General features: G+C 40.0%; 1 protein-coding gene across 3 annotated transcripts in view; it reads left to right on the top strand.

Annotated features, from left to right (window-relative positions):
• The window catches only part of stard13b (StAR related lipid transfer domain containing 13b), a 68,128-nt gene that overhangs the window by 10,195 nt on the left and 44,423 nt on the right, over positions 1-13,510 (top strand). For all 3 annotated transcript variants that reach the window (XM_077565624.1, XM_077565629.1, XM_077565631.1), the window contains one exon: positions 6,893-6,926. In XM_077565624.1, coding sequence (XP_077421750.1) covers positions 6,893-6,926 — 34 coding nt within the window. The remainder of the gene's footprint in view (positions 1-6,892; positions 6,927-13,510) is intronic.

Consider the following 13,510-nt stretch of genomic DNA (forward strand, 5'->3'; position numbering starts at 1 on the left):
TCACCTTGCCAAGGAAGCGTTTGCATTGGGGAAGCATCAGAAATGACCGCATGCTCACAATTGTCAATGCAAGGGAAAGAGCTAGACGTTAGGGCTGCCACTATCTATTAAAAAACAAAAACAAAAAAAACAATTATCTTAATGATTATTCCATCAAATAAAGTACACCCCCCGGGGGGGGGGCCCCATAAAATTTGTATTACTATTTTTATTTTTGGGAGCGGCATGAGCGCGATTAACAATGGTGGTTAGCATAAACGTGCTAGCGATTACAATTTAGGTAAACAAATATTAACCATCATTTAGTTCACACATACATTATTACATCTAGAAAAGTTGAATTGAGTTGATATAAGAACTATTCATATTCTGCGCATGAGCATTTTTAAACACTAAGAAAATTAGCCTACGCTTAACGGTTAGCAATCACGAATAGCATGAGCAGGCTAGCGATGACCTTCAAAGTAAACAAAAAACATTTAGTTCACACATACATTATTACATCTACAAAAGTTGAATTGAGTTGATATAAGAACTATTCATATTCTGCGCATGAGCATTTTTAAACACTAAGAAAATTAGCCTACGCTAAACGGTTAGCAATCACGATTAGCATGGGCGCGCTAGCCATTACCTTCAAAGTAAACAAAAAACATTTAGTTCACACATACATTATTACATCTACAAAAGGTGAATTGAGTTGATATAAGAACTATTCATATTCTGCGCATGAGCATTTTTAAACACTAAGAAAATTAGCGTATGCTAAACAGTTAGCAATCACGAGTAGCATGAGCAGGCTAGCGATTACCTTCAAAGTAAACAAAAAAACATTTAGTTCACACATACATTATTACATCTACAAAAGTTGAATTGAGTTGATATAAGAACTATTCATATTCTGCGCATGAGCATTTTTAAACACTAAGAAAATTAGCCTACGCTAAACGGTTAGCAATCACGAATAGCATGAGCAGGCTAGCGATTACCTTCAAAGTAAACAAAAACCATTTAGTTCACACATACATTATTACATCTACATAAGGTGAATTGAGTTGATATAAGAACTATTCATATTCTGCGCATGAGCATTTTTAAACACTAAGAAAATTAGCCTATGCTAAATGGTTAGCAATCACGATTAGCATGGGCGCGCTAGCGATTACCTTCAAAGTAAACAAAAAACCATTTAGTTCACACATACATTATTACATCTACAAAAGTTGAATTGAGTTGATATAAGAACTATTCATATTCTGCGCATGAGCATTTTTAAACACTAAGAAAATTAGCGTATGCTAAACGGTTAGCAATCACGAGTAGCATGAGCAGGCTAGCGATTACCTTCAAAGTAAACAAAAAACATTTAGTTCACACATACATTATTACATCTACATAAGGTGAATTGAGTTGTTATAAGAACTATTCATATTCTGCGCATGAGCATTTTTTAACACTAAGAAAATTAGCCTACGCTAAATGGTGAGCAATCACGATTAGCTTGAGCGCGCTAATGATTACATTCACAGTAAACACCATTTAGTTCAACACATACATGACTCATATAATAGTGTTTAAAAGTCACTTCCAGACGATGTTTCTTAGCTCATTTGTTAACGAGCGGAGCTGCCTGATAGCTACGATGACTTCGCGTTTAAAGTCAACTTATCTGACTTTGTCGACTTTTTCCCAGCCCTAGTATGGACGCAAACTTTTTTTTTTTCCCCGGTGAAAGAAGTCAGTCCCCTCTTTCTCTTTGTAGGTTTGGTGCTTCTATAGTCACGGAACTCAATATTCTGCAGGTCTTGAAAGATCTGTCGAAATGCTCTGAGAAACTGTTTTGAAAACCGTTGGCAGCGGCGAGTCAAGTATGGGTACGAATCTTTCAGGCATCAAGTGTGGGACTGAATTTCCCTCGCAAGACTGTTGTCCTCTCCTTCCAAATAATCTGCCATCTTTGCCGCGCGTCCGTCTGACTTTTGTTTGTCTTGATTTGGGCCCGCACGTCCTCGCCGCAACTCGGCCATCCGAGAACAGGCGGCCATTGTGCCGGTTTTGATGCGAGTCGCTTCGTAGGCCAGCGAGAGGTAGAACTGAGGGCACAAAAGTCTTCTTTCGGGGTCCACAGAAGAGCTGTTGTATTTTGTTCCATTGGGCTCTTTAGCGATGGTTCCGAGGGGCCGGCGAATGCCTGGCAGGCATGTGCAGAACCGGCCCCGCCATTCAGCGCTGCCGGCTTTGAAAGCCCTGACAGGCCAAGACGTCTTTACTGGGACGTTTGACGAGGTCATCGTCTCTGTCCTCTCAAAGGCGCATCCGCACATACAAGCGCCTTTGTGCGCTTCTGCCGCCTTGAATGCTTTCCCTACCGCAGACGCTGACCTCAACCTTTTGTTTTGGTCCAGTTACGCTCCGTCCCGGTCTAGACAGACGGACGAGCTTCCAGACGGACGGACGCTGAATGTTGCCGTGATGTTGTTTCAGCGCTCGGCGGCGAAGCAAAGCCGGAACGAGCGAGCCGAGCGAGGGGAAGGTTTCCGGCCGAAGCGGTTCTCGCGTTCCCCGCCGCGCCTCCGTGGGAACCCGAGAGAGAAGCAAGGAAGCGGTGAGCTTTTCTCGCGGTTTTCACACACATTGCCGACGTTTGCCGTTCAATTCTTTTCTTAGACGAGCGTTTTTGCTAATGAGCGTGTTGCAAAGTAGCATCCTCTTAGCATCAAGTCATTTTTCAGCACGACTTGTTTTGTTTCACTGCGTAAAGAACGTTTCGTATGAGCCGCTTGTGTCATGTGACGGACGGACGGATGGATGGAAAAACAAGGAGACATATTTTAGGGTGGAGGACAATATTCCGAGAAAAAAATCGTAAATTTGCCACTTAAAAAAAAAAAAAAAAAAACGTTTTCAACAGTTGATTCGCTATTCATTGTGTTTTTTTTTCTTTTCTTTTTTTTTCTTATTCTGGAGAGCTCAGTATTGTTCATTCGGTAATTTTACCGATTTGACATGTCATCATCATTGCTCTCCTTTATTTTTATTTTTATTTTATTTTTTATTTTTTGTATGTGTGTGCGCGAGTGTGTGTGTATTCATTAGTTCACCTAAAACCTATTTTAAAAAATCCCATACCGTTCACCTAAACCGAACACTTGCAGCCAGAGTCGTGAGGCCGTCAGGAGACCCGAGGAAGGACCAAAGAAAGGAAAGTGCTATTCATTGTGTTTTGATGAGGGCGCAAACTACGATGTGCAACCGTTTATTTGAACCGAAATGAAATTTGCTCATTAATACTTAATCTGGATTTCCTCCAGATTGGCAGTAATGTAGACAGAAGACGCCAAAATCCCAATCGCATTTGATGGCGATGTCATTTAACCCTGGAGAACCCAAGAACCTTTTTCTTCTTTGGAAAATTATGAATTATACATTAAATGACTGCTATAAGTTCACTGAACACCAAAATATATGTTTTTTCAATTTTAACCCTTTTTTTTTTAAACTAGCTCAGAGTTGCTAATTTATCAAAAAAAAATATATAAAACATACTCCTATGCATTTTGCAACATGATATGAAATAGATTAACAAAAAAAAAAACACAATTTTACCATCTGATGGTTTGCTGAGAAGATGGTTTTGTTTGGATTGATTTCCTGCTCAACAAAACAGCATGTTTGTTGCCAGCCATCTTGTCACCACCACTCTGGCTCATGTAAGTGCAATATTCATCCACTAGATGGCCCCATGCAGGGGTCAGAAGTGGCACTCTGGACTTTTGAAGTTAAATTTGTAAAAAAAAAAAAAAAAAAAAAAGGTCTTTGTTATTTGAGTAGCAGAATTTATAGGGGCCAAATTTGACCCTGTGGGTTCTCCAGGGTTAAAGTTCAATTTTCACGGGATCTGGAACCCAAGTGAAGCAATTGAAGACTTTACAAGTAGCAAATGTGGAAGGTTTGCTTCTTCAAGTGACGCTCTCAACTTAGACGGCAGCTGTCACTTAAAACTGCGAAACGGCAACATTGCGGCTTCAAAACAGCTGAGAATGTTTCTTCAACCCGACAGCCAGATTCCATCTTCTCTGCTTTTTGTTGAGCGGGAGCGTACAAAATGCAGTCCAAAATGTTTTCCTTCTTACATAAGCGCTCCATACGACGGCGGGGGAGCGGCAACGTGATACAGATGGACTTCGCTCTCCGGCGAGATGTGCTTTAAGGAGGAATTTGGACACGTTTTCTGGCGCCGGCCGACGTCGGCTCCCCTTTGCTTGGAATCGGAAAACAGAACGTGCCTCGTATCTGCAGCATCGTGCAGCAAATCTACAATGCAACGTGCTGAGGGCTTTCATTTACTTTGGAAGATTGATGATCTCAAATGTTTGCCAAGGAAAACGTGATGTGCCCCCCCCCCCCCCCCACACACACAAAAATGTCTGTATTTTTTTAAGATAACTTAGTCCTAAATAAATAAATACACAAATAGCGCATCATGGTGTTGCCTTGACTAACTAGTTGAATTAATTCCATGATCACGCTTGTAACTCAAAAACAATTGTCTCAAATCATCTTTCCCCATTCAAATGAATGAAAACGCCGTTAATTCGTTCTATCTCCCAATAAAGCGCCAACAAAAATGTGTTTTTAAAAAGAAACATAGCGCTTCACAGTACTGCAATTTTTAAAATCATCATGTCAAAACATGTTCAGATTTAAAGATGTAAAGAATGAAACAGTTCAGTGCATCACAATTTTGTCCTTTAACTCTTTGACTGCCAGACGTTTTCAGAAAAGGGATGCCGTGGGTGCCAGCCGATTTTAAGCATTTTGACTGATCTTTCAAGGTCCATAGAAAATTATGTGTTTGGACTATGGAAACACACATACTACCAAATGAAAGATTGGACTCTCATCTTTCATCAGAAAAAAAAAGTTTGTTTCTACCTTATTCCATTTTTCAGTAATCAACAATAGAAAATGGTTAGTATTACCTCTGTTTTGGAACAAACGTCTTTTAACGTCTTTGGCACTCCTCCATAGGATTTTACTAAACGTTATTTAAGGTTTTTTGGCAGTCAAAGAGTTAAAAACGTACGGCTCCATCAGCTGTGCACACCTTGGCCACCAGGGGAAGTGCATAAAACATGATGACAGTTACAAGTAAGCTGCAGAAAGTTGTTTTGTTTTTTGCGTGCTGAGGAAACATTGACCATATTTGAAGTACTATTTTGTTATTTTCAATAAGCAACAAAGTGTAATTGAGGAAAATAGAACTGGTCAATAAACATTGCGAAACAAAACGTTATGAAAAAAATACAACTAAATGTATTATTTATTATTTATGTTATGACAATTTTACACTAGTATGAGTTCAGTAATGTCATTGATTGTATTGGAAAGGGCAGTCATTATTCATCAAAAACATGAAATACAAAATTCCCCCCAAGATTGGAAAAATTCTCATAAATGAAAATCAATTCCAGTACGCATTCCAATTGTTTTCTATCTTCCTACTTGGTCTTTTTGAATGTTTGTATTCGCGCTCTGCGGTTTAGATGATTGAGGTGTACCTCATGTTGTCAACGTGAACATTCCTCTCAAGGCTGTTGCTGCTACCGAACGTGCCGTGAAAATGATCCTTATCGTTGTTGACAGACTGTCAACAAGCATCGTTTGCACTCAAAGTGCGGCCTTGACGCTTTGGTCACGACGTAATTACGTCCGCCATCACTCAATTGTGACAGCACCGGCTCGCTACTCAAGCAAGTCTCTTTTTTTTTTCCAGTCCTCCGCACGTTGGCGTGGACTGAACGAGGACAAAACCGAGTGTCTTTCTTCATACTGTATATTTGATGTCCACGTGCCGGCATCGATCAATCGTGGTGGGGCGATTTCTGTAGTAAACGACATGATCGGAACTATTGATCAATGCCAATGGCAAAAAAGCAATCACCTGTACTTTACAGCCTGTTGCCAAAGACTAGCCTAATAATTGAAAAAATATCTATAATGTAGGGGTGTCAGGCGATTATTTTTTTTAAATCGTAATTAATCGCATGACTTCAATGGTTAACTCACGATTAATCGCAAATTTTATATCTGTTCTAAATGCACAATAAAATATTTTTTTTCCGAAATTTTTATACTCATGTTAACATAAAGGTAGATTTTTTTTTTAACTAATAGAAATATGGCTGCATCTTTTAGTCACTGATACAGTAATTTAATAATAATTCATAAAATTGAGTCAAAATTAAAAAGATGTACTGTACTGTAAAAATGAGTGTGATATTGATTTGTGTTAATTTTGCCTGCCACTAGATGGCATAATTGCATTTGTAAAACATTGGTGGCAGCTCGGTGTATTTTTCTTTTTATATTAAGAGCGATCTCATTTTTAACATCAAGTAACTTGTGAAATTCTGCACATTTTTCAAATTGTAAAATACAACTTGACCCCCAGTCTCCACTAATATAATATATACATGATATTCATGTAGCCTGTATCCATAACCCGAGCATGAATCACAAGCCAATAACTTCAATTCAGTATCTTTAATGGAAACAAACCGATTGTTGACGCCGCGAGTGAAAACGTACGCAGCGGCAGAAAATTGGAGCGGCGAGCGCGCCGCGAAAAAGAGAAGGTCAGTGGGCGGCGGAAAGTGTCCGAGTCACCGCCAGGGGAAAATGTGGAAAGCAGGCGGGCTGTAAATCAAAGCAGGCAGGAAAATGGAGAGGAATGTTGACGTTGTCGTCTTCCAGGCTTTCACCGAGAGGCCCAGCTCACCAAAAATCTGTCAAATTGCGAAGCATTTCAGATGATCGCTCGCAAGCTCCTGATTGATGAGGACCAAAACGATTGATCGAATGACCACATTGGCTCTTTTTGCTCTTCCAGGTTTTCAACACGATGACAAGTGAAGCCGGAGCAGGTAAGGTGACGACTCTTGTGTGGGAATTTTCAGGAACGTGTTTGTCGCTATTGTCGCTAACGCTAGCCTCCAAAAATGTCCATATGTGGTTCTATGGGTTGCATCGCATTTCACCCTCCCTGGTTGAAGCCTACAATGGTGACGTCACAAAAACGTCAAATAAGGAAAACACTTGCTGCGAGTTATTGCTGGCGTGTGGGAAGCTTTTGCAAGTGTTAGCCGCTTTGCTACCGCTACATTCGCATAATGTCCATATCTGCTTCTATGGTTAGCGTCGCATTTCTCCCTTTGCTATTCATGTGGCGGCATCACAAAAAGCCACAAAATTCAAAGATGTGGGTCGTTTTACATGATTCGATTCGTTTACAAAATGTTTTCATTTTACAATAGAATTTTTTTTATTAGTTATTAATATTACAAGAAAACTTTTCTAAAATTACTGGTAAGTAAAAATGTGTGATTGTGCCAAGACTAAAATTTTTTTTTCGAATTTTATATAGTCATAATTCTACAAGTAAAAATGTGATTTTATTTCAAAATAATACATTATGCAATAATTTTACAATATTTTGTAATGTATCAAGAAAAATGTGATTTTACAAGAAAGAAAAATGCATTTAAAAAAAGTTAAAAGGTAACTTTTAACTATACAATTTAAAGTTGTTAATCAAACACAATCCTTGATTGAATTGCAAAAATACGCATTTACTACTTTTTTTTAATTTATTTTTTTTACCAAGAATGTGCTTTATTTATTAATTTTTTTATGTCATTTTACAAGAAAAACATTGTCTATTTTTACATAAAAAATGTGTAAACCTTAAGCATTTTTTGTAAATTCCCGTGACTTCACTGATCTCTCTCTTCTTTTAAATAGGTTATTACAAATCTGGCCTTGTTTTTTTTTCTGTAGCACATCAGCTTTTCATAATACATTAGCATTAGATATAATAACAAGAATGTAGCATGTAATGTAGCAATATATTTAGTCCTATTTACGTATTACTGTTTAGGTTGAGCAACGGGTGGATTTTTGGGCGGAATCGTCATCGCTATAAATGACAACGTTCGGCCAAATCTGTGTTGTGCAAGCGTCTCAGCTTTTTGGAACGTCTTCAGCCGCCGATGCGTTTGTGAATGCTTTCAGGTGTTGTGCTTTTGATTGCTTTTGATTGCTTTTGATTGCGTGAAGCCCTTTGAGTTGTTTTATGTATGAGCTGTGCTATAGAATTAACATCGCTTTCCTTTTCCTTTCCAAATCAAATTGCATCTCCAAAACCTGCATTCAGCTTTCAGCATTCGCACGCAATTTCGGCAGAAATTGTCGGCTTGTCGGGTTTGTTACAAGCGGTGGGGGGGTGATGTTGGGGGGGGGGCACAGCTGTGGGATTTGATCGGCATCTCGGGTTGCACCCTCGTGCATGACGGGACAGCACAAGTGGACGTAAGCATTCCGCCTCACTTTTATGCAAGCGCTATGTGAAATGTGTGGCGTGAGCTCAAGTGAAAATCTCGAGACCCCCCGTGAATGCCATCCGTAAACAAAGCTGAGAATTCAGAGCTACTGTATATTATTCTTATTTTGAATATTAGCGATATTGTGAGACGACGTATTGTCGTCTATCGCCGTCGCTTCGATACATGCAGTGTGTATAGGAAGTCTTTCTTGAAACCCTCATTTGAAGCCCTAACATTTGTCGAAAACCTTAAGCACTGTTTGAACCCCCCACCCACCCACACTCATTTGAGACCCTAACTTGAAACCCTCACTCTGCCTTAAAACCCTAATTTGAAACCTTACAGAAGGATCTTGCTCCATTTCGATCCAGTTTGGGTGGCTTTTTGAAAGCGCAACATAGCCACCCCAACCCCCCCCCCCCTTTATTTATTTCTTTTTTTTGTGTGTGCAAAATAACACCGTCACCGAGTGTGGTTATTTCGTGCGGGTTGGAGTCCAACTGATTGCGATTGTGGACGTCGTTTCCCATTGGTCGCCAGATGGGTGACATCATGCGCTAAATTTACGAGCCCCCGGTCGCGACTGCCGCTGCTGGCGTGAAGACTGCATGAAAAATTCCACACATGGAAAGATGGAAAATGCGGTTTCCTGAGTGCGGAGAAGGCCAGCAGGGAGGATAAAAAATAAAAAAATCCCCAAAACTAATAATATATATATACACAAAAAAAAAAAGAAAAAAGGTGGCTTTTAGTATTTGGGGACTTTTTCCTGAGCGTCCGCTCGGTTGTCAATGTTGGGGAAGCAGCAACTATTTTTGGCTGCCACAAAATCTTTTCATTAACTCTTTGACTGCCAAAAACGTTAAATAACGTTTAGTAAAATCCTATGGCGTTCCAAAGACGTTAAAATACGTTTTTTTTTTCAAAACAGAGGTGAAACTAACCATTTTCTATTGTTGATTACTGAAAAACGGAATAAGGTAGAAACAAACTTTTTTTTTCTGATGAAAGATGAGAGTCCAATCTTTCATTTGGTAGTATGTGTGTTTCCATAGTCCAAACACATACTTTTCTGTGGACCTTGAAAGATCAGTCAAAAATGCTTAAATCGGTTGGCACCCACGGCATTCCTTTTCTGAAAACGTCTGGCAGTCAAAGAGTTAGGGTTGGAAATGTTGCCTCAATGTCCCCTAAAGAAGTCAGTTAGAACTTAAAGATGACTTTGAAACCCGACTCCGGGCTTGAAAGCTTCATCTTGATTTCAAACCCTACTGCCTCATTCTCCCGTTTGTGCAACTTGTTATTAGTTAGTTTCACATTCCGGGTGACGTGCGTCCACTTCCTGCTCGTCTGTTCAGTCATGCCAATAATAAATTTATTAATTTAATTTCAAATTTTTAATAATCTTTTCTTTTTTTAAATATTTTTTTAAGAAAAAAAGATTATAAAAAATTAGAGGTGTCAGGTGATTTTTTTTTTTTAATTGTAGTTATTTGCATAATTTTACTAGTTAACTCACAATTTTAAAAAAATATATTAAAAATTAGAGGCGTCCGGTGATCAAAATGTTTAGTTTTAATTAATTGCATGACTTTACTAGTTAACTCACGATTTAAAAAAAAGATTATTAAAAATTAGGGGCGTCAGGTGATTACATTTTTTAATTAATTGCATGACTTTACTAGTTAACTCACGATTTAAAAAAAAGATTATTAAAAATTAGGGGCGTCAGGTGATTACATTTTTTAATTAATTGCATGACTTTACTAGTTAACTTATAAATATTAATATTTTTTTATATCTGGTCTTAATGTGCAATAAAAAATGTTTTCTAGGTTTTCATACTTTAACCATTAAAAAGTGGAAAAAAATGTTAAATTAATTAGTCAAAATTATTTTTTTTACGTCTTTAGGCGTCAATGGCAGTGAATGAGTTGATATTACATTTGTGGAGTTATGCAGCAAAAATCCAGCCGTTTTTTATCTATCTTCGGGGGCGGCCATTTTGCCACGTGCTGTCCACTGAAGATGACATCACAGTTGCTCAGGGCTCAGTCGCGGACCAATCACAGCTCACCAGTTTGCTGAAGCTGTGGTTGGTTGTTACCTGCGACCTGAGCAACTGTGATGTCATCTTCAGTCGACAGCAAGTGGCAAAATGGCCGCCCCTTGAGGTGGAAAAAAAAACGGCTGGATTTTGCTGCACAACTCAATAAAAAACAATAATTCACTAATGCAATATTAACCAGAATACCGTATTTAGACATTTAACATTTCCCTGAAAAAAAAAGCGGAGAAATGGATGTAAAAAAAAAAAAAAAAAAAAGTGAGCGATTGGCAAAGAAGTGCAACCCTGTAAGCCGTCAGTGCCTTAACCCAAAGCAGGTGTCGGAGGTTGTGAAATGTTTTCCCAGGCAAGTCCGTGGGCCGACGCCGCCTGAGCCGATTGGGGACCCGACAGCATTACATGCTTTGTCATTCAGGGGGACAACGGCCACGTACGCTTGTCATCACCACTTTCCCTTCTTCCTCGGGCCCCCTTCTCACACACGCACACACACACGTGCGCACGCACGCACGTTCTCACCTCCTTTCACACTTTGGTCAACAAACTTGGCGGCTTCCCGCCCTCAAGTCACAAACATGCGCAAAAGGGAAAACTACAACTAACAAGTCTGAGTCTGGGAAAGCAATAAGCGGCAAGAAACCATGACGAAGGTCCTCAAAAAAACAAGATTAGGGACCACTTTAATGGAGTCAGACCAATCCCCCCCCCCCTCCTGAAATCCATCCCAGCCGCCCCCCCGTCCTAACGCCATAATCTAAAGCCAGATATGCACCACATGTGTGGCTCCTCTGGAAAAATGAACTCGACTTGGGAATATATGGTCAGGAAATTTATAGCACATGCCTGGGACGAGCCCTCGGGGGGTTGAGGGGGGGTTCGGAGGGGATGCATACGCTCCCCCGCTCCCTGAGCCCATTTTCCATGCGAGCGCTCTCCCAGACTATTTAGCGGGGGCCTCGCCTAAGCGTGACCCAAGAATGAAGGAGAAATCACTTTTGCTCACATCTGGGATTTTTCTACTTCCTGTTGGTTTTAGTCAACTCCAGTTACTTTGTAGTTCATTATTATTACAAATATAACAAAAGATTGTCTGCTGATGCAAACAAACATGAAATTGAAGCACGGACTTACACAAAGTATACGATGGACTAACAATTGGCCCCTCGTGGCTGAAGCCGGCAGCCATCTTGCGTTGCCGCCGTTAAATAACAGAAAATGACATCAAAAATAACATTGACGTTAAAAATAACGTCACCGAGAAATCAATGTATTCAAGTTACGTACGCTTAGCAACCTAACAGGAAGTTGGAACACACAAACAGGAAGCTTAGCAAACTTACAAAAAGTTGACAAATTCACTTGAAGCGGACACATTTAGTTAAGCACAGTCAAATATAAAGATATAATATAAAATGAAATTGAAATTAAGACCATTTTGTATTCTGCGGATTTAAACTAAGCCAAAAGGTCCTGACGCCGACCAAGCCTTCCGATCCGGAGAAGTCCAAGGATCGGCCAAGACCGGATTCTCGGGACGAGAGTGCGCCGTCATGGATTCTGCCTTTGCTTTCTTGTCTCATTTGCGCTTTTAGCCCCAGGTCCGAACAAATGGCACTTAAAATAGCAGCATGCTGATCACCGCCGCTCAACGCATTCCTAACTTTCACTCACACAGAACACACACACACACACACACACACACACACACACACACACCACACACACACACACACACACAACTAGCCACGAGATTACCTGCATAGGTAAAGACCAGGGTTGTTATAGTTTGGGAATTTTCACTTTAGTTAAGTTTTTAGTTATGTTTTGTTTTAAAGTTCGGTTAGTTGTAATTCGTTTTCAGGGTGGTTCTGTTAGTTATTATTGGTTTTAGTTATTTATAAAATGCTTTGTTTAGTATTAGTTTTTTTTTAAATGTTTTTTATATGTGTATTACTTGTGCGCAATATTTAATAAACATGGTAAAATGAAAATAGCAACACATTTTTTACTAAGTGCTGCATTTCGGCTGAGTTAAAAAACAGTCAAGCAAGCAAATTTGTCGCCTTGGAGTGATGTCATCTGAAGGTGCTTTCCTATTGGCTGCTGCTCGATGACGTCACTTCTGCGAGGCACCCTTTCAAACGTCTTTAAAATCACCCCCAAAGGCTCATGTATTAAATTAATTACTAAAACGAAGAACATTTGTGCTATAATTATAGTGAGTTACAATTTTCTAAACATGAAATGCAGTTTGTTAGTTTTCGTTTTTTTAAAAGCGTTTTTATTTTATTTTGTTAAGGAAATTGTTTTTGGAATTTTCGTTTTTCCTTTAGTTTTGGTTAACTAAAATAACCTTCTTAAAGATGCACTGTGGACTTTTTAGACAATCGATAGAGAAGAATGACATTACAGTGATTATGTCTCGAGTCCGTATTGACCAATCGTTGTTGACAAGACGCTGTAGTTCACACACATTCGTGACCACGGCGCGTGCGTGGAAAAAGAGCAGCATGCGAGGGTGAAAACATGAGCTGTCCCGCTGCCGTGTGTCAAACGGGCCCTCCAAGTAACTTTAGCTCAGCTTCCCGCAGAGAGGGCACGCCGAGTTCAGCGCAATATGGTTCATCTCGCACACAGCCGAGGCTTCAGCTGCCCTCGTCGCGTCAAAGCCCTGTTTGTGGAGAAATGAGACGCGTTTGAACAGCAACGCCAGGCCGTGACCGAGAAATCCACAAGGCCTAGAAGTGTATTTGCCGCCGTGGCGCCTCACAACGCCAGCTGAGGAATTCCTCAAATAATTCCCGTATCAGCCATTTGCCAGGTGAACTTTGCTTGCGTGATCGCCCGCTGCTCTTTGGCCTTGTTTTGGGGCGCAAACTGTTGTGACAACAGAGCTAAATGATGCTGAAAGTGAAGTGGCATTCCTGTTTTTAAAATGTTGACCTTCTCTCGCCAACCTGGGACGAACCCGCTCAAATCTCCAACCCAGATTCACTGGAAATATGGCCTAATCGTCGTCCTACTTCGTAAATAGCGCTACATAGGTGACAATAGTGCT

Source organism: Vanacampus margaritifer, chromosome 5 (genome assembly GCF_051991255.1).
Source record: "Vanacampus margaritifer isolate UIUO_Vmar chromosome 5, RoL_Vmar_1.0, whole genome shotgun sequence".
Lineage (NCBI taxonomy): Eukaryota > Metazoa > Chordata > Actinopteri > Syngnathiformes > Syngnathidae > Vanacampus > Vanacampus margaritifer.